At 43.7% G+C, this 20,416-nt stretch overlaps 1 protein-coding gene across 1 annotated transcript in view; it reads right to left on the reverse strand.

Annotated features, from left to right (window-relative positions):
* Positions 1 to 20,416, reverse strand: part of LOC110528512 (copine-9) — a 136,017-nt gene that overhangs the window by 66,400 nt on the left and 49,201 nt on the right. Inside the window, exons 5-7 of the mRNA XM_036984091.2 lie at positions 10,964 to 11,003; positions 10,659 to 10,661; positions 3,203 to 3,279 (exon numbers count right to left, since the gene is read on the reverse strand). Of these exons, the coding sequence (XP_036839986.1) occupies positions 3,203 to 3,279; positions 10,659 to 10,661; positions 10,964 to 11,003 (120 nt within the window). The remainder of the gene's footprint in view (positions 1 to 3,202; positions 3,280 to 10,658; positions 10,662 to 10,963; positions 11,004 to 20,416) is intronic.

Below are 20,416 nucleotides of genomic sequence, written 5' to 3' on the forward strand. Positions count from 1 at the left end.
AAAATATGATTTTGAATGGGAATTAATTGTTTGGTCCTCACAGTAAAACAAATGTGTGTGTGTGTGTGTGTGTGTGTGTGTGTGTGTGTGTGTGTGTGTGTGTGTGTGTGTGTGTGTGTGTGTATACCAGGCAGAGTAGGGAGGTGTAGTGAGAGGGAAGCCTCTCTTTAATAGGGTGTCATGTCATTAAAAACCAGAATGAGTTTAAATAAATGAAATTGATTCCATTTCCAGCCGTCTGCTCTTATGTAGGTCAGAGGCCTGTTAAATAATTTAAATAGACACTGGAAGATGGTGTGTGTGTGTATGTTTACTATCCTTGTGGAGACCAGAAGTCCTCACAAGGATAGTAAAACAAGGACAATTCTGACAAGTGGGGACATTTCGCCGGTCCCCACAAGGAAAAAGGCTATTTTAGGATTAGGGGTTAGGTTTAGGGTTATGGTTCGAATGAGGGTTAGAATTAGGATTAGGGGTTAGGTTTAGGGTTATGGTTCGAATGAGGGTTAGAATTAGGATTAGGGGTTAGGTTTAGGGGTTATGGTTCGAATGAGGGTTAGAATTAGGATTAGGGGTTAGGTTTAGGGTTATGGTTCGAATGAGGGTTAGAATTAGGATTAGGGGTTAGGTTTAGGGTTATGGTTCGAATGAGGGTTAGAATTAGGATTAGGGGTATGGTTCGAATGAGGGTTAGAATTAGGATTAGGGGTTAGGTTTAGGGTTATGGTTCGAATGAGGGTTAGAATTAGGATTAGGGGTTAGTGGTTAGGTTTAGTAGCTAGGGTTAGGGGTTTGAGTTTAAGGTTAGGGAAAATAGGATTACAGGCTACAGCTATAAACAACATATTTCAAATGTTCTGCCTGCGGCAATGGAACCCTGACCTGTTCACCGGATGTGCTACCTTGTCCCAGACCAGCAGGTGCGGTAGAGATACTCTGAATGATCGGCTATGAAAAGCCAACTGACATTTACTCCTGAGGTGCTGATAAGTTGCACCCTCTACAACCACTGTGATTATTATTATCTGACGCTGCTGGTCATCTAAGACCATTTGAACATCTTGGCCATGTTCTGTTATAATCTCCACCCGGCACAGCCAGATTAGGACTGGCCACCCCTCATAGCCTGGTTTCTTCCTAGGTTCCGGCCTATCTATGTAGTTTTTCCTTGCCACCGTGCTTCTACACCTGCATTACTTGCTGTTTGGGGTTTTAGGGTGGGTTTCTGTACAGCATTTTGTGACAGCAGCTGATGTAAGAAGGGCTTTATAAATACATTTGATTGATTGATTGATACCCCAAGAGACTTGCAGCTGTAATTCCTGCAAAAGGTAACTCTACAAAGTATTGACTTTGGGGGGTGGGGGGGTGGGGGGGGTGAATATTTATGCACGCTCAAGTTCTCATTTTTTTGTCTTATTTCTTGTTTGTTTCACAAGGCATGTTGTGTAAATCAAATGATACAAATAATTTTGCACGCCCAATTTTTCAGTTTTTGATTTGTTAAAAAAGTTTGAAATATCCAATAAATGTCGTTCCACTTCATGATTGTGTCCCACTTGTTGTTGATTCTTCACAAAAAAATACAGTTTTATATCTTTATGTTTGAAGCTTGAAATGTGGCAAAAGGTCGCAAAGTTCAAGGGGGCCGAATACTTTCGCAAGGCACTGTATATGGTGGTGGTGGGCACCCCTATAGTCCCCAGCCTTTGAATGCCACTGGGCACTTTTTGTCCCTTTACCTGAGATCTGAAAGCAGATCATCTCTGATGTCATTTTAGAGAACAGAATGTAGAAGATGAAACAGTTCATCTCCATTGAAATGTTGGTGATAGAAACAGATGGAGAAATTATGCTCTCTCAGTTGCCATAGAAACATGCCCATCAAGTCACACAACACACACACACAACACTCACACAAAGCCCTCTTTCAGTCAGCACAATGCAGTCAAAAGGCACCATGCAGTCAAAATGTACATTTACGTAGTTTAGCAGAAGCTCTAATCCAGAGCGACAGCAACAGATTTTTCACATGGTTGCCTCGAGGATTCAAAGCAGCGACCTCTCGGTTACTGGCCCAACGCTCTTAACCGCTAGGCTACCTGCCTATTTACTATTTCCCACTAAACATAGTGACATACAGCACTGTAAACCAAGAGCAGCGAAGCCTTATTGACAAGTATCCTGCATTGGGAAATTCCCCACCAGGCTCACATGAAGATAAATGACATGGCCAAGATAGACGAGCCAAGTGGGACAGACAGTGATAGGATAGGAATATGATTTATCTAGGTCTGATAATGAATTACATGGTTCACAACACTGTTAGGAGAGTTTCCCTTCTCTCAGAGTGTGTGCTTTATGGCATTGTTGTGTTGTCTGTTACTCACACCAACCAAGAGAAACAGAGAGAGAGGAAGAGAGGAAGAGAGAGAGCGATAGAGAGCGAAAGTGAGAGCACGAGTGAGAGAGAGAGAGAGAAAGAGAGAGCAAAAGTGAGAGCGCGAGAGAGAGAGAGAGAAAGAGAGAGCGAAAGTGAGAGCGGGAGAGAGAGCGAGAGAGAGAGAGAGAGAGAGCGAAAGTGAGAGCGAGAGAGAGAGCGAGAGAGAGAGGACAAAGTTCTCAGTGTGTTGGTTATCAACTTTAATTGAAAAGGGCCCAATTCCATGCTGAGTCATCCACAGGGCCAGTATCGTGTCACTGACCTGGGTTCAAACACCATTGTAAATCATTTGAAATACCCCCGCTATGCCTGTTGCAAGGAACCAATAAAAAAGTGCCACAGTGCAAACCCATCCCAACTGACACTCCCGACAGTCTTAAGAAAGCGCTCAAAGCATTTGAAAGATTTAAATTAGTATTTGAACCCAGGTCTGGTTGTTCGGCTTTCACAAGGGATGCCTAACTATGTCTATAGCATGTGTTACTGCCTCACGCTCTCATAGAATACAATCCTTCTCAGTCCAAGTTTGACGCTAGATTAATCTCTAGTTACATGCCTGCCGTACAGTGGCAGCCTCTGGGCTTAGACACACCAATAATTGTGTTCTTGTTTTTCCCAATCTAAGAGGCAATGAGAACATTGTGAGATTGTGGAGGCCTGTCAAATGCAGAGACGTACAGTGACAGATCGTGTTGTGATGCATGCTTGCACACAGCAGATACACAGTAGATACTTGATAGAAGTCATTGGTAGACTTACGACAGGGTTCTCTCCAGCCGACTGCCTGTGGACCCAATGATCTCCCCCAGAGTGCAGAACATCTGGCCCAGGAAGTCCTGTAACGGGAGAACAACTAGCTCATATTACCCATGGAGTACCAGATTTAAAACATAGCTCATATTATCCATGGAGTACCAGATTTAAAACATAGCTCATATTATCCATGGAGTACCAGATTTAAAACATAGCTCATATTATCCATGGAGTACCAGACTTAAAACGTAGCTCATATTACCCAAGGAGTACCAGATTTAAAACGTAGCTCATATTACCCATGGAGTACCAGATTTAACACCTAGCTCATATTACCTATGGAGTACCAGATTTAACACCTAGCTCATATTATCCATGGAGTACCAGATTTAACACCTATAGCTTATATTACCCATGGAGTACCAGATTTAACACCTAGCTCATATTACCCATGGAGTACCAGATTTAACACCTATAGCTTATATTACCCATGGAGTACCAGATTTAACACCTAGCTCAAATTACCCATGGAGTACCAGATTTAACACCTAGCTCATATTATCCATGGATTACCAGATTTAACACATATAGCTTATATTACCCATGGAGTACCAGATTTAACACCTATAGCTTATATTACCCATGGAGTACCAGATTTAACACCTAGCTCATATTACCCATGGAGTACCAGATTTAACACCTAGCTCAAATTACCCATGGAGTACCAGATTTAACACCTAGCTCATATTACCCATGGAGTACCAGATTTAACACCTAGCTCATATTATCCATGGAGTACCAGATTTAACACCTAGCTCATATTACCCATGGAGTACCAGATTTAACACCTAGCTCATATTACCCATGGAGTACCTGTAAGGGTGTGAACTGGCGGCAGAGAAGTCAGACGCAGGAGAGAAATAACTGTGTTTCCAACGGTGCAGTTTATTTACAAAAACCAACCGGAAAACAGAATAGTAAAAATCAATGGGCAACACAACCCGATTTTCACCAGTACAGACGTACACAAACACTTACAATAAACAATCACCGACAAGGACATGAGGGGAAACAGAGGGATAAATACACAACATGTAATTGATGGGATTGGAACCAGGTGTGATGGACAAAACCAATGGAAAATAAAAAATGGATCAGCGTTGGCTAGAAGGTCGGTGACGTCGACGGCCGAACACCGCCCGAACAAGGAGGGACCAACTTCGTGCCAGTACACAACCCCCCCCCCCCCCCCCCCCCCGGGGGGGAAGCTGTAACCTGTAACAAACCTCGTTCAGTCTCCTCAGGACTTTAAATGGCCCCACAAACCGCGGCCCCAGCTCTTCCGACAGGGCAGGCGAAGAGGCAGGTTTCGGGTCGAGAGCCAGACCCGGTCCCCAGGTGCAAACACCGGGGCCTCACTGCGGTGACGATCTGGCGCTGCCAACTTTCACTGCCAACTTTCTGGCGCAGCACAGCGCGCTGAAGGTGGACATGGGCGGCGAGTTCTGGGCCATCTCTGCCCAGGGCCCGAACGCTGCCCACTCCCCCGGCCGGTCCTGGCAATAGGACCTCAGAAACCTACCCCTTATCTTGGTTAACTCTCTCCACCTGCCCGTTAACTCTCAGGGTGAAAACCTGAGGTAAGGCTGACCGAGACCCCCAGACGTTCCATGAACGCCCTCCAGACCGTCGACGTGAACTGGGGATCACAATCAGACACTATATCCTCAGGCACCCTGTAGTGCCGGAAGACGTGAGTTAAGAAGGCCTCCACAGTCTGTAGGGCTGTAGGGAGACCGGGCAAAGGGAGGAGACGACAGGACTTAGAGAAATGATCCACAACGACCAGGATCGTGGTGTTACTGTGATGGAGGTAGATCGGTCAGGAATGGCCGTTGTGGAACGGGTAAGAGTTGTAACTTACCTCTGGGCAGGTGCCTAGGAGCCTTACACTGGGAGCACACCAAGCAGGAAGAAACATAAACCCTCACATCCTTAGCCAAAGTGGGCCACCAGGACCTCCCACTAAGACAGCGCACCGACCGATCCCAGGATGACCAGAGGAGGGTGACGTGTGGGCTCAATAAATCAGCCGGGTCGCGGACAGCAGACGGAATGTACAGACGCCCAGCTGGACACTGGAGGGGAGCGGGCTCTGCACGTAACACCTGCTCAATGTCCCTATCCAGCTCCCACACTACCGGCGCCACCAGGCAGGAGGCGGGGAGTATGGGAGTGGGATCCATGGGCCGCTCCTCTGTGTCATACAGCCGGGACAATGCGTCTGCCTTAACGTTCTGGGATTCTGGTCTGTAGGAAAGGGTAAACACAAAATGGGAGAAAAACATGGCCCACCTTGCCTGGCGAGGGTTCAGTCTCCTCGCTGCACGGATGTACTCCAGATTGCGGTGGTCAGTCCAGATGAGAAAAGGGTATCTAGCCCCCTCAAGCCAATGTCGCCACGCCTTCAAGGCCTTGACGACAGCGAACAGCTCCCGGTCCCCCACATCATAGTTTCGCTCCGCCGGGCTGAGCTTCTCAGAGAAGAAGGCACAGTGGCAGAACTTCGGCGGCGTACCCGAGCGCTAAGAGAGCACAGATCCTATCCCAGCCTCGGACGCGTCCACCTCCACTACAAACGCCAAAGAGGGATCCGGATGGGCCAGCACTGTCCACCTCAGCTGTCCACTGCAAGCGCACTGGGCCCAGCAATGAGGTAATGGGAGCCACTACCTGACCAAAACCCTGGATAAACCTCTGGTAGTAGTTGGCAAACCCTAACAACCGCTGCACCTCCTTTACCGTGGTTGGATTCGGCCAATTACACATGGCTGCAATGCGGACACTCTCCATCTCCACCCCTGAAGTGGAAATGCGATACCCTAGGAAGGAGACGGACTGTTGGAAGAACAGGCATTTCTCAGCCTTGACGTACAGGTCATGCTCCAACAGGCGACCAAGCACTCTGCGCACCAGGGACACATGCTCGGCGCGTGCAGCGGAGTATATCAAAATGTCATCAATATACACCACCACACCCTGCCTGTGCAGGTCCTCGGAAAATGTTGTCTACAAAGGCCTGGAAGACTGATGGAGCATTCATCAACCCGTACGGCATGACAAGGTACTCATAGTGCCCTGAGGTGGTACTAAATGCAGTCTTCCACTCGCCCCCCTCCCGGATACGCACCAGGTTGTAAGCGCTCCTGAGATCCAATTTTGTGAAGAAGCGCGCCCTGTGCATTGACCCAATCGCACTGGCTATGAGAGGTACGGGGTAACTGTACCTCACCGTGATCTGGTTGATGCCTCGATAGTCAATACACGGGAGCAGACTTCCATCCGTCTTCTTCACAAAAAAGAAACTCAAGTAGACTGGTGGAGTGAAAGACCGACTGTACCCCTGACGCAGGGATTCGGAGACATATGTTTCCATAGCTTCCGTCTCCGCCTGTGACAGGGGATACACGTGACTCCTGGGAAGTGCAGTGTCTACCAGGAGATCTATCGTACAATCGCCCCGACGATGAGGTGGTAATTGAGTCACCATCTTTTTGGAGAAGGCGAGAGCGGATGTGAAACGGCTAGCTTAGTTAGCAGTGCGCGCTAAATAGCGTTTCAATCAGTGACGTCACTTGCTCTGAGACCTTGAAGTAGTAGTTCCCCTTGCTCTGCAAGAGCCGCGGCTTTTGTGGAGCGATGGGTAACGATGCTTCGTGGGTGACTGTTGTTGATGTGTGCAGAGGGTCCCTGGTTCGCGCCCGGGTATGGGCGAGGGGACGGTCTAAAGTTATACTGTTACATTGATGCTGTTGACCCGGATCACTGGTTGCTGCGGAAAAGGAGGATGGTCAAAAGGGGGGTGAGTGTAACGGATGTGAAACGGCTAGCTTAGTTAGCGGTGTGCGCTAAATAGCATTTCAATCGGTGACGTCACTTGCTCTGAGACCTTGAAGTAGTGGTTCCCCCTGCTCTGCAAAGGCCGTGGCTTTTGTGGAGTGATGGGTAACGATGCTTCGTGGGTGACTGTTGTTGACGTGTGCAGAAGGTCCCTGGTTCGCGCCCGGGTATGGGCGAGGGGACGGTCTAAAGTTATACTGTTACATCGGCATATTCACGGGGTATGCGCACGGTGGAGACCTGGTCTGGACTCTCCACCATAGTAGCACCAATGGAAACCCCTACCTGAGCACTCTCGCGACCACCCCGTGAGAGCCCTCTGTGACCAAGAAACAGTGGGGTTATGACGGCGGGTGAACTCCTCAAACTAGTCCAAGGCCGCATCTCCCTCTATCCATACGGCGTTGGCCCACTCCAGGGCTTTCCCGGTGAGGCACGAGATGGGGGCGGCCACCCTCTCACGGCTCGATGGAGCCGGGTGGACGGTGGCATGGTAGAGGTCGAATTGTAACAGGAACCCTAAGCAGTTCGCAGCACTCACGTCGTACTCCTGGGGCAAGGAGATACGAATCCCACTGGGTTCAGGCGGGAAAGGGGTGCTCAGGGGAGACCCCGGTTGTACTAGTGGAGACGCTGGAAAAACTCCCTGTCTCTCCCAGTGGTCCATTGTCTGGACATCACGGTCCATGGTGGTGCCAAGATGGTGTAGTATTGCTGCATGCTCCTGGACGCGCTCCTCCACCCCTATGGCCGGGGTACCTTTTCCTGCTGACTCCATAGTTTGGGTCGGTGATTCTGTAAGGGTGTGAACTGGCGGCAGAGAAGTCAGACGCAGGAGAGAAATAACTGTGTTTCCAACGGTGCAGTTTATTAACAAAAACCCACCGGAAAACATAATAATGAAAATCAATGGGCAACACAACCCGATTTTCACCAGTACAGACGTACACAAACATTTACAATAAACAATCACCGACAAGGACATGAGGGGAAACAGATGGTTAAATACACAACATGTAATTGATGGGATTGGAACCAGGTGTGATGGAAGACAAGACAAAACCAATGGAAAATGACAAATGGATCAGCAATGGCCAGAAGGTTGGTGATGTCGACCGCCGAACACCGCCCAAACAAGGAGAGGGACCAACTTTGGCGGAAGTCGTGACAGTACCAGATTTAACACCTAGCTCATATTACCCATGGAGTACCAGATTTAACTCCTAGCTCATATTACCCATGGAGTACCAGATTTAACTCCTAGCTCATATTACCCATGGAGTACCAGATTTACACAACATGGGGAAACATTTTCCTCTGGCAAAGACACCTGCGCTGAGAGCTAATGCACTGTAAATGTAGTTATAATCTACATCGCAGCTTATCTTTTAACTTTTCTTTAGGAACTTTAATTTAACCTGAGATATAATAAAGGCACGATATTCACACGCCAAAAGTAATGCAATCGCCAAGTTGCATGGACTCACTGTTTGCAATAATAGTGTTAAACATGATTTTTGAATGACTACCTCATCTTTGTACCCCACACATACAATTATCTGTAAGGTCCCTCAGTTGAGCAGTGATAGAAAACTGAGGATGGATCAACAACATTGCAGTTACTCCATAATACTAACCTAATTGACAGAGTGAAAAGATGAAAATCCAACGCAACAGAGTAGCACTCATCATATTTTCAAGCATGGTGGTGGCTTCATCATGTTATGTGTATGCTGGTCATTGGCATGGACTAGCAAGTTTTTTATGGAATGGAATAGATGGAATAAATGGAATAGAGGTAAGCACAGGCAAAATCCAACAGGAAAACCTAGTTCAGTCTGCTTTCCAACAGACACTGGGAGAAAAATTCCCCTTTCAGCAGGACAAAAACACAAGTACAAATATACACTGGAGTTGCTTACCAAGACGACATTGAACGTTCCTGAATGGCATAGTTACTTTCTGAAGGCACTGTAATTCCAATGCAAGAACCCAAATGATGACCCCAGGTATAGCTACATATCGTTATGTTACATCACAGAAATAGATACATTGTGTTCTGATTTTCGTGGTAGCCTATTTGTTCCCCTGGTTGTGAATGGAACTGTATGTATTGGAAAGTGTATTTTGCCATATCACAACTGTCACGCCCTGACCTTAGAGAGCCTTTTTGGTTTGGTCACGGTGTGATTTGGGTGGGCATTCAATGCTCTGTTTTCTATGTTTTTGTATTTCTATGTTTTGGCCAGGTATGGTTCTCAATCAGGGACAGCTGTCTATCGTTGTCTCTGATTGGGAATCATACTTAGGCAGTATGATTTGTGGGAAGTTGTCTTGGTTAGGGGCACTATAGCCCTTTTGTTATTTCTTGTTTTGTTGGCGACATTTTACAAATAAAAGAAAATGTACGCTCACTACGCTGCACCTTGGTCTCATTCCGACGACGGCCGTGACAACAACATGTCGCTGAACTCAAGAGCAGCATGATTTTCCATGAATGAAGCGGGCCTATAGGCCTATTCATATTTCAAGACAGCATGGCTGCATCTCACTGTAGTAGGCTGTAGGCTTTTGGATCTTCATGTTTGTTTATTGCATTTGTTTACTGTTAATGTAACTAGCCTAAGTATAGATTGTGTCATGACTTTATTAAACTTTAGATTTTGTTTACTTTGTATCGCTGTTTTGTTCTGTTTGCATTCAATAGTTCACATTCGCAGTTGTGTCGGTTTTCTTAGCCAAACTGCTAATCAGTGTTTTTGTTTGCATGCATGAATAACTAGGCTACAACTTTCAGCATTAAGTTGGCATTATTTTGGTGAGATAGCTGTGTGTACGTCTGCATTCACACAGGCTGTTTGTAATAGGTGAATTGCCCTATCTACTATATATTTACCAAAACGGCTAGCAAAGAACATTACAAATCATGTTAAACACTATTAGCACACACAGAGTCCATGCAACTTATTGTGACTTGTTAAGCACATTTCTACTCCTGACCTTATTTAGGTTTGTCATAATGGAGGGGTTAAATACTTAAATAATCTAAATGTAATCCATTTTAAATTTAAGCTGTAACACAACAAAATGTGGAATAAGTCAAGAATACTTTGAAGGCTCTGCATATTGAATTCTGCTCAGATCACGCTATCCCAAAATAAACAAAAGTTCCAATTCAAGAAGTGACAGGTTGGCAAAAGATCTCTGCTGTGCTCTACCAGCTCCACGGACAGCACTCTACAACCTAAAGCAAGATCTCTGCTGTGCTCTACCAGCTCCACGGACAGCACTCTACAACCTAAAGCAAGATCTCTGCTGTGCTCTACCAGCTCCACGGACAGCACTCTACAACCTAAAGCAAGATCTCTGCTGTGCTCTACCAGCTCCACGGACAGCACTCTACAACCTAAAGCAAGATCTTCATAAAAACCAACCAGTTAGATTGTTTCTTACCTTTTCAGAAGATCCACATTTATGTGTCCTTAAAAGGCTATAACTAATTACAAAAACACTATTCCTTGTGATTTGTCAAACCGTGTTTATAGTAATGTTGTTGACTAACCTTCTACTCATCCACAATGGTTTGCAATAGAGAGAGAAAAACATCTGTTAGTTGAAAATCTGCAGAGACAAAAAAACAAACAGCATTCTATTTTAGTATAAAAATTATTCAAATTCATTATTCCGACATTCCCTCCTTGAAGAAGAATATCACTTAGTAATCAAATCAAAGACTAACCAAATGTAACAGCTTTAATAGGGAAGTATTTTCCCTTGACAGTTCATTAAGTAAACATAACTAAGTGACATGAAAATATGCAAGATATTCAGCTTATATTAATAGCATGATATCACCAGTGTACTTACATGTTTTGAAATGTTTGAACTTCTGGTGTCCACATTGTACCTGTCAGAAAAAGGGACAATACATCAGCACCTGGTGATGGGTTGAATCTACAAAAAAAATCAAAGTTACTTTAAAAAGGGTCAATCTGCAGTTTCTACAGCAATGTTTTGACTTAAATGAATAATTTGTAGGCTTTTATTCTTGAAGAATATACCTTAGAAATGCCTCATTAGCTTAGTTCAACTGTTGTACCCCATCAGAACACAAAATAATAAAATAAAGGTTGTTTTACTCTAATGTTTGTAATAAAAGTAGATGTATACAAACACTCTATTGCCTCAAAACAATTATTTTGATATCATGGATGGTCAAGTCCATGCATCCATATCTCTGTCTATGAATTTGAGAGGGATTGTCACGTTCGCTGGAATAATTATCGAACCAAGCTGCAGCGCGATATGGTTTCCACATCTAATTTATTAGAAATGCACAAAAACAACAAAGAAAGAACTAAACAAACAACGAACCGTAACTAAGAGGTGTAACATACACTAACTCAAAACAATATCCCATAAAACACAGGTGGAAAAAATGCTACATAATAAATATGATCCCCAATTAGAGACAAAGATAGCCAGCTGCCTCTAATTTGGAATCATACCAAACACCAACATTGAAAAACTAAACTAGAACCCCACATAGAAAATATTAACTAGAAAAAAAAACCAGTCACGCCCTGACCTACTCTACCATAGAAAATATAAGGGCTCTCTATGGTCAGGACGTGACAGTGATTGCATTTCTCCAGACCCATTTTTACCAAAATAGTTGTGGGGAAAATGCTTTGTTATTGTTCCAACTGCTGATTGCCCCTTTAAAGCTCTTGCCTATCTGAACAAGTGTTGTTTCTGTGTTTTAAAAAAAAGATCCTATTCTGGATTTCTATTTCGTACATTTGATGTTGAACTCTGCATTGTTGAGGAAGAGCTTGTATGTAAGCATTTAGCTGGATGGTTTACACCTTTTGTATTCTGTACTTGTGACAAATAACATTTGATTTGAGATCTTTTGATATTTTCCTTAGGGAGCGCATGTGCCAGGATACGGTGTCTATATTAGGACGGTGATAAACTACCCTGAAACAAAGACTACATTCACTGTTTCTCTGAATCCGTCTGTCGTCTCTCTGTTCTCTCCCTTCTTTCAAAGTCACAAGGATTTGGCATCACTGTCACTCATCCTTATCAGGAGTTAATGTCAGTGTCAACAAGAGTTACTTTCAGTCTCATCAGGAATTATGGTTTGTCTAAGTGACACTGACACCAACTCCTTGTGACTCTGAGACTGTCCTTATATGGACACCGTAATAGTAGCCTAAATTGTTTTTCATTTAATTGAAATAAAAAACAAACACCCTTGCTTTTCATGAACTAACCCTTACACATGTCTTTTCTTACTAGCATTGACTTTGCTGATAGATACTTTAATGGGAAACAATATATTGACTTTGACCGTGTGGTTGACTCACCTATTGTAGCTATCTTAAAATTAATGAACTAACTGTAAGTCATTTTAGATAAGAGTGTCTGCAAATGACAAAAATCTAAATGTAAAAATGTAACACAAATGGCATTCACCTGGTTTTTAATAGAAAACAACGTGCTATCAGTTGTTAGGTTGACACTAAAATGATCTTCACGCCAATAGCTACTTGTTACAGTACATCTGGAATTGACCCAAAACTATTTATCAAGCATTGATAAAGTAATAACTAGTTACCATATATAATATGTACCTTTATGACTTTGTGCCCCTCTCCCCACAGGTGTGATTACTACCTCTGAGGGTTTAGAGCTTGAGGTAGTTACCTCTGCAGGCTAAAGTTAAATCTAGACTTGGTTTCCTCTATTGTAATCGCTCCTCTTTCACACCAGCTGCCAAACTAACCCTGATTCAGATGACCATCTTACCCATGCTAGATTATTGGGACGCAATTAATAGAGATCGGCAGGTTAGGGTGCTCTCAAGCGGCTAGATGTTCTTTACCATTCGGCCATCAGATTTGCCACCAATGCTCCTTATAGGACACATCACTGCACTCTATACTCCTCTGTAAACTGGTCATCTCTATACCCGTCGCAAGACCCACTGGTTGATGCTTATTTACAAAACCCTCTTAGGCCTCACTCCCCCCTATCGGAGATATCTACTGCAGCCCTCATCCTCCACATACACCCGTTCTGCCAGTCACATTCTGTTAAAGGTCCCCAAAGCACACACATCCCTAGGTCGCTCGTCTTTTCAGTTCACTGCAGCTAGCAACTGGAACGAGCTGCAACAAACACTCAAACTAGACAATTTTATCTCAATCTCTTCATTCAAAGACTCAATCATGGACATTTTTACTGACAGTTGTGGCTGCTTTGCGTGATGTATTGTTGTCTCTACCTTCTTGCCCTTTGTGCTGTTGTCTGTGCCCAATAATGTTTGTACCATGTTTTGTGCCGCTACCATGTTGTGCTGCTGCCATGTTTTGTTGCTACCATGCTGTGATTTCATGTGTTGCTGCCATGCTGTGTTGTCTTAGGCCTCTTTTTATGTAGTGTTGTGGTGTCTCTCTTGTCGTGATGTGTGTTTTGTCCTATTTTTGTATTTTATTTGGTATTTTTAATCCTAGCCCTCGTCCCCATAGGAGGCCTTTTGTATTTTTGGTAGGCTGTCATTGTAAATAAGAATTTGTTCTTAGCTGACCTGCCTAGTTAAATAAAGGTTAAATAAAATGTTAAATAAAAAATAAATAAAAAATTAAATAAACATCTGGTAAAATCATGACTGTAAGTTAAACCATAAACATACATTAATGTACTTCCTCATATAGTACAGGCAGCCTAAACTTAACTGTAATCAAATCCTGACTTTACAGCTGTGCATGAAGATGAAACAATAGATTACCCGCACAGGACAGGTAAACATCATGTTTAATAAATAAATAAGCAGCGTGTATGTAGATAAGAAGGAAGAGTCAAGAATGACAAAGACAAATGGATGTGGATCCGAATGGTAATGAATTCCAAAATAGGATCGACTGTATGAATTGAAGACCCTATCACCCCCCTCCCACCCACCAGGGGGGGAAAACATGGCACTTTTTTCCTCAAGGCTACCTCGTCATCCTCACGGTGCTCTCTTAAGTGCCAACATAACGAGTTCCTATAAAAAGCTTGTTTGACAAAGGAAATCCACTTGCTGCTAAACTGATTTACACAAATTACTGCACATTACACAAGAATATAATGCATTTTTCTTCTCCGTCTGGAATCTCTTTCTCCCTTTGCACCCACTCGTTTCTGTCAGTGTTTTTGAAGTCAAACAGTGGAGGACGATGCACTGCCTCGTGCTAAAGAGAAACAGCAACCTTGCCATCATCTGGGTCCTTTGAATAGATTATGAAGGAGATTTTCAATAGGACCGAGGGGTCAAATGCTTGACTTGACCGTAATTAACAAGATGAGCTCCTCCAGGACTCCACGGTAGAGTCAAAAGGAAATACTATAGACATTTTAAAGATAGTTAAGTTGGATAGTTGACAGGCATTTAGATAGCTGACTTTATTGAAGATGTACACAGTGTTGGTAAGTAGCCCGTTACTTGCACATTCCAAGACATACATCCGTATTGAATTTGTTTCCCAGGAGAAATATAGTGTCAAGAAAAAGTATGTGGACCCTTTTTAAATTACCTGGATTTCTGCATAAATTTTAATCTGATCTTTGTCTAAGTCACAATAATAGATAAATACAGTGTGTTTAACCTAATAACAAACAAATTATTGTATTTTTCTTGTCTATATTGAATACATAATTTAAACATTCACAGTGTAGGTTGGAAAAAGTATGTGAACCCTTAGGCTAATGACTTCACTAAAAGCTCATTGGAGTCAATGAGGTTAAGAATAGTCCTAGAGTGTCAGCTAAATACTTACAGAAATATATGGAAGATGCTAACATCTCTGTTGACAAGTCTACAATACGTAAAACACTAAACAAGAATGGTGTTCATGGGACGACACCATGGAAGAAGCCACTGCTGTCCAAAAAAAAACATTGCTGCATGTCTAAAGTTCGCAAAAGAGCACCTGGATGGTCCACAGCGCTACTGGCAAAATATTCTGTGGACAGATGAAACTAAAGTTGTGTTGTTTGGAAGGAACACACAACACTATGTGTGGAGAAAAAAAGGCACAGCACACCAACATCAAAACCTCATCCCAACTGTAAAATATGGTGGAGGGATCCTGGGTCTCCCTAACCTGCCGCCACTCCCCCAGTGCTCTCTCCCTCTTCCTCTCTCTGTGTGTGTGTGTGTGTGTGTGTGTGTGTGTGTGTGTGTGTGTGTGTGTGTGTGTGTGCGGAGACAGGTGTGCTGGAGGCAGAGCAGATCCCCACCAGCTGCAACCTGTTCCATAATCAAGACCTCGACAAATACTCAGCCCTGCCACTTCCACACTGCCAGATCGTAACCTCTGCTCAGTCAGTCTGCGTTTTTTAGCCAATTGTTTCTGCTTAGATCCTGTTTTCATGTTATGCCTGTTTTCCTTTGCCTGACGCTGTTTTCTTCTCTGTTACGGTTCTGCCAGCTCTAACTCTGGTCCCCTTCTCCAGTCCCACGTCTTGTCATCCTGCTACTCTGTCCTGGACCCCCCACCCCACTGCCTAATTGGATTCCCCTCTGGTCCTGCTTCCCCAGTCCCAACCCCTCCCGCTCCAGTCAGCCTCCACACTTAGCTTCCTGCAACCCGCCCGAGCTTCCCCTGGCCTGCTCCCCATCTTCCCCGTGTTTCAATAAATACCTTGGTTACCTCATCCCAGTCTCCTCGTCTGAGTCTACTCTTGGGTTCACCTGTTCCGTGCCATGTGACTCTGCTTTGCTGCCACAGGGCCTGGACAGCTTGCTGTCATCGACGGAAAAATGAATTCATCAAGACATTTTGCAGGAGAATGTAAGGCTATCTGTCCGCCAATTGAAGCTCAACAGAAGTTAGGTGATGCAACAGGACAACAACCCAAAAGACAGAAGTAAGTCAACAACAGAATGCCTTGATCAGAAGAAAATACACCTTCTGGAGTCGCCCAGTCAGTCCTGACCTCAACCCGATTGAGATGCTGTGGCATGACCTCAAGAGTAGTTCACACCAGACATCCCAAGAATATTTTGGAACTGAAATAGTTTTGTAAAGAGGAATGGTCCAAAATTCCTCCTGACCGTTGTGTAGGTCCGATCTGCAACTACAAAAAACAATTGGTTGAGGTTATTGCTGCCAAAGGAGGGTCAATCTGTTATGAAATCCAAGGGTTCACATACTTTTCCAACCTGCACTATGAATGTTTACACGGTGTGTTCAATAGATATGAAAAATTATAATTGTTTGTGTGTTATTAGTTTAAGCAGACTGTCTATTGTTGTGATGAAGATCAGATAAAATGTTAACCAATTACCTGCAGAAATCCAGGTAATTCTAAAGGGTTCACATACTTTTTTCTTCCCACTGTAGTTGCTGTGTAGAACCTGAGTGACTGACAAGGCCCTTGGATGGGACAGGTACAGAGAGCCAATTGTAGTGCTAGTACGGTATTGCGAAGCCATACGGACCCGCTAGATCCAGGGAGGATATCAGAACTTCGCTACACATGCAATAACATCTGCTAAACATGTGTATGTGACAAATCAAATTTGATTGTGATTTGATATAGGTAGTGTAAGATGGTGAGAAAGATTGAGCTGTCAAAATGAGTCTGTCGAAACGTCATTGTCAAATGCAAATGCAAAAGATGTATTAAGGCTACTATGAATGCCTTCACTCTTTAAAAAATATAAGGGTTATTCTGCTGTCCCTGTAGTTGAAACCTTTTGGTTCTAGGTAGGTTTAAGAGTCTGGCTTGGCCCTACGAGAATGTAAGATATCTTCTAAAAGTAATTTATCACACTTTATGAACCTTTCGTTTATAACATCTTCAAAGATAAATGTTCAAGTTCTTCTTACATAATGTTTGTATTTTGAATACAAAATATCACAAAGGTATTTGAAACTATTCTATTCTCCAACTCTCAACTTTTCTTCTCTTTTCTTTCAACCTCTTATTATTTCCCCTCTCCTTTACAGCTCTGTGATGGACAGGTGAGGGTTCTGCATGGCCAGGAGAGAGGCCGCAGTACTAGGGCACCTGACAGAACTGACAACGGTGTGACAGACAGACAGACAACCTAGCTCACTGCTCCAGCATCTGGAAGACTCTGATTTGGAAATCTAGGACAAAACTAAGAAATGCAATAAACACTTAGGAAAGAGCTTTAAAAAAGCTGCTCAGTTGTTCAAGCTTCACATGCAGACCAGTTCATTTGTAAATGAGGATCGAACATAGGCACAGGCCCTCATTTCTACCAATTCATCACAAATTAAGTGGTGTCTTTTCAGAAGAAGCTGTGCCTTCAGTTCTTTCATTAACAGCCTCTCTTAATTTTGGCATAAATCTGCTTCCATATGTTGTCACCGTGTTTCAGAGCAGCAGAGGAAAATAAAAAGTTTTTAGTGATAAAGCTGAAAACTAGGGGCCAATGTGTATTGTGATGAAAAGTAGAGAGGCTCACCTGAAGAATGAGAAAGCTATAACAACCACATTATCAGAATCTAGCGAAGTGGCAGAGAGCAGAACTCCCCGCTCTCAAACACTAAGCCTCCAAAAGTATCTCTAAACTCCAGAACCTTTCTTACTTCTATTAGCCTACCTACTCTCCCTCTACAACGAGTCTTCCATCTCAGTTTTTCCTCGATCCCTCACTTTCAATCGGAATTGCCCCTCACTCACTCAGTACAAATCCCATCTCTGGCGGTGTAAAATTGAGTGCTGAGCCAGGCCTGGGTGGTATCAAATGAAATTACAACACAGTAGGATAAGCCTGGAAGCGCTGAGCGAAATTAGATTTAGCAGTGCGAGGAGTGATAAACCCGCCCCAAATATCAGATAGCCTCATTTACATGGCAGGCGACAGAGGACCTCAGGGCAGCTCTTTGTAATCGAGACAAAGGACCGGCATTAAACACATTGTGATATCCTGGAAGGTGGGGCGTGAATTAACACAAATTACCACGTTGATACAAATCGAATCCTAATGAGAAGGAAACATTATTGTAGAATTTCCAAAAACCTTAATTACAGTGAAGGATCAATGCACAGGTTTACCTGGGCTGATAGGGAATCCATACATAATTGATAGCGGCCAGGGGCCCGTGGTAGGGTTTGTTCCGTGCCTGCTTAATTACATTACAGGTAGCCTAGTGGTTAGGGAAGCGAGCCGGAGGGTTACCAGTTCCCGGGTCTGATGGGAAAAATCTGGGGGGGAAGTGACCTGGCAACCAGAGATGCTATTGCCTGCTGTTGTGGCACTTGAGCAAGGCACTTAACCACCCACAACAACGGCTCCATGGAGCCCAGTGTGGCAGGCCCGCCTCTCCAACCTGTATATGTATGTGTCTTTCAGAGGGGTTGGGATAAAGCGGAAGTCACATTTCGGTTTGGCCTTTATAAACCACTGTATCTACTATAACAGCACAAAAACTACAGGTTCAAAAACAAACTATAACACCCTTCCAAGGACAGTGTTACTTCCAACTCTCTCTCAGCAAGGTGTAAAAAATCACACCATCACTCTGACTTGACCTTCTTAAAAACTCCAGCAGAACCCAAGTTCTTTATTCTTCCATCCTTTGCTGCTTGGTCATCAGACAGTCATGTTAGCCTATTCCTTATTATCTAAATGGAAGAAAATGATGTGAACTCCCCTTCACGTTTGACAAGTCATTAGATCTAGGAGAAATGCATGACGTGCATTTACTTCTTCGTGCTCACGACTTGACGAGTAATCAAGTTCTCTTTTTAAAAGAACTCAGTCACTTCTCAGAAGGCAAGCTAATTGACCTGAGGATAGGATCCTCATAATTGAGGAAAAGTATGGAAAATAAAGACCTACCTACCTATCTACAGGATACAACTGAGCATCATGCAGTGTTCTATATCTCTTGTATATCTGCTGAGTCTCTGGAAAGCCTTGTTATGCCACGATACACTAGTCATAACAGAGTGGGAAGCCCTTCTGAAATGTTACCGACCCCCACTCTTCTTTATATAATGATTCCATTAGATACAAGAGAAAAGGATGTTGTCTTCGCCCCATATAGCATGCTCAGATTGAAAGGTAGAACTAAGAGCAGGTATAGATATTAGATAACCCGTTCCATCTAGTTTCCTAGTGTACAGTACAAATGGTACATTGTTGCAGAAGAACTTTCCTGCAATGCAGGAAATGTCAAACGTGTATTGTATTTGAGGTTTAAAAAGACTTCTGAAGTTTGTAATTTCCACTCAAAATTCCCTAACGAAACATGTAATCAACCCCTACAAAAATGTCCATTAATTATAATCCACATACTAACTCACATTTCCTGTTTCTGCAGGATTATTTTCCTACTGTAGCAAACTGGCTCAAATTAAGATCCTACATCTGTTTACATGTAACAACTAAGCCCTATCTTCATCCCCATCTCTATCCCTATCTTTAAGCACTATCTCCATCCCCATCTTTAAGCCCTATCTTCATCCCCATCTCTATCCCTATCTTTAAGCCCCATCTCTATCCCGCACCTTGAAGCCCTATCTCTATCCCCATCTTTAAGCCCTATCTCTATCCCCATCTTTAAGCCCTATCTCTATCCCCATCTTTAAGCCCCACCTCTATTGCTATCTTGAAGCCCTATCTCTATCCCTATCTTGAAGCCCTATCTCTATCCCTATCTTTAAGCCCCATCTCTATCCCTGTCTTCATCCCCATCTCTATCTTCATCCCTATCTCTATCCCTATCTTGAAGCCATGTCTCTATCCCCATTTTTAAGCCCCATCTCTATCCCTCTCCCTATCTTTAAGCCATATCTCTATCCCTATCCCCATCTTTAAGCACTCTATCCCTATCTCCAAGCCCCATCTCTATCCCCATCTTTAAGCCCTATCTCTATCCCCATCTTTAAGCCCTATCTCTATCCCCATCTTTAAGCCCCATCTCTATCGCTATCTTGAAGCCCTATCTCTATCCCTAATTTGAAGCCCTCTCTATCCCTATCTTTAAGCCCCATCTCTATCCCTGTCTTCATCCCCATCTCTATCCCTATCTTCATCCCTATCTCTATCCCTATCTTGAAGCCCTGTCTCTATCCCCATTTTTAAGCCCTGTCTCTATCCCCATTTTTAAGCCCCATCTTTATCCCTCTCCCTATCTTTAAGCCATATCTCTATCCCTATCGCTATCCCCATCTTTAAGCACTCTATCCCTATCTCCAAGCCCTATCTCCAAGCCCTATCCCTATCTCTAAGCCCCATCCCTAACCCTATCTCTATCTATACCCCTATTTCTAAGACCTTACAGT

The sequence above is a fragment of the Oncorhynchus mykiss genome, chromosome 7, assembly GCF_057628025.1.
Source record: "Oncorhynchus mykiss isolate SJ-2025 chromosome 7, ASM5762802v1, whole genome shotgun sequence".
Lineage (NCBI taxonomy): Eukaryota > Metazoa > Chordata > Actinopteri > Salmoniformes > Salmonidae > Oncorhynchus > Oncorhynchus mykiss.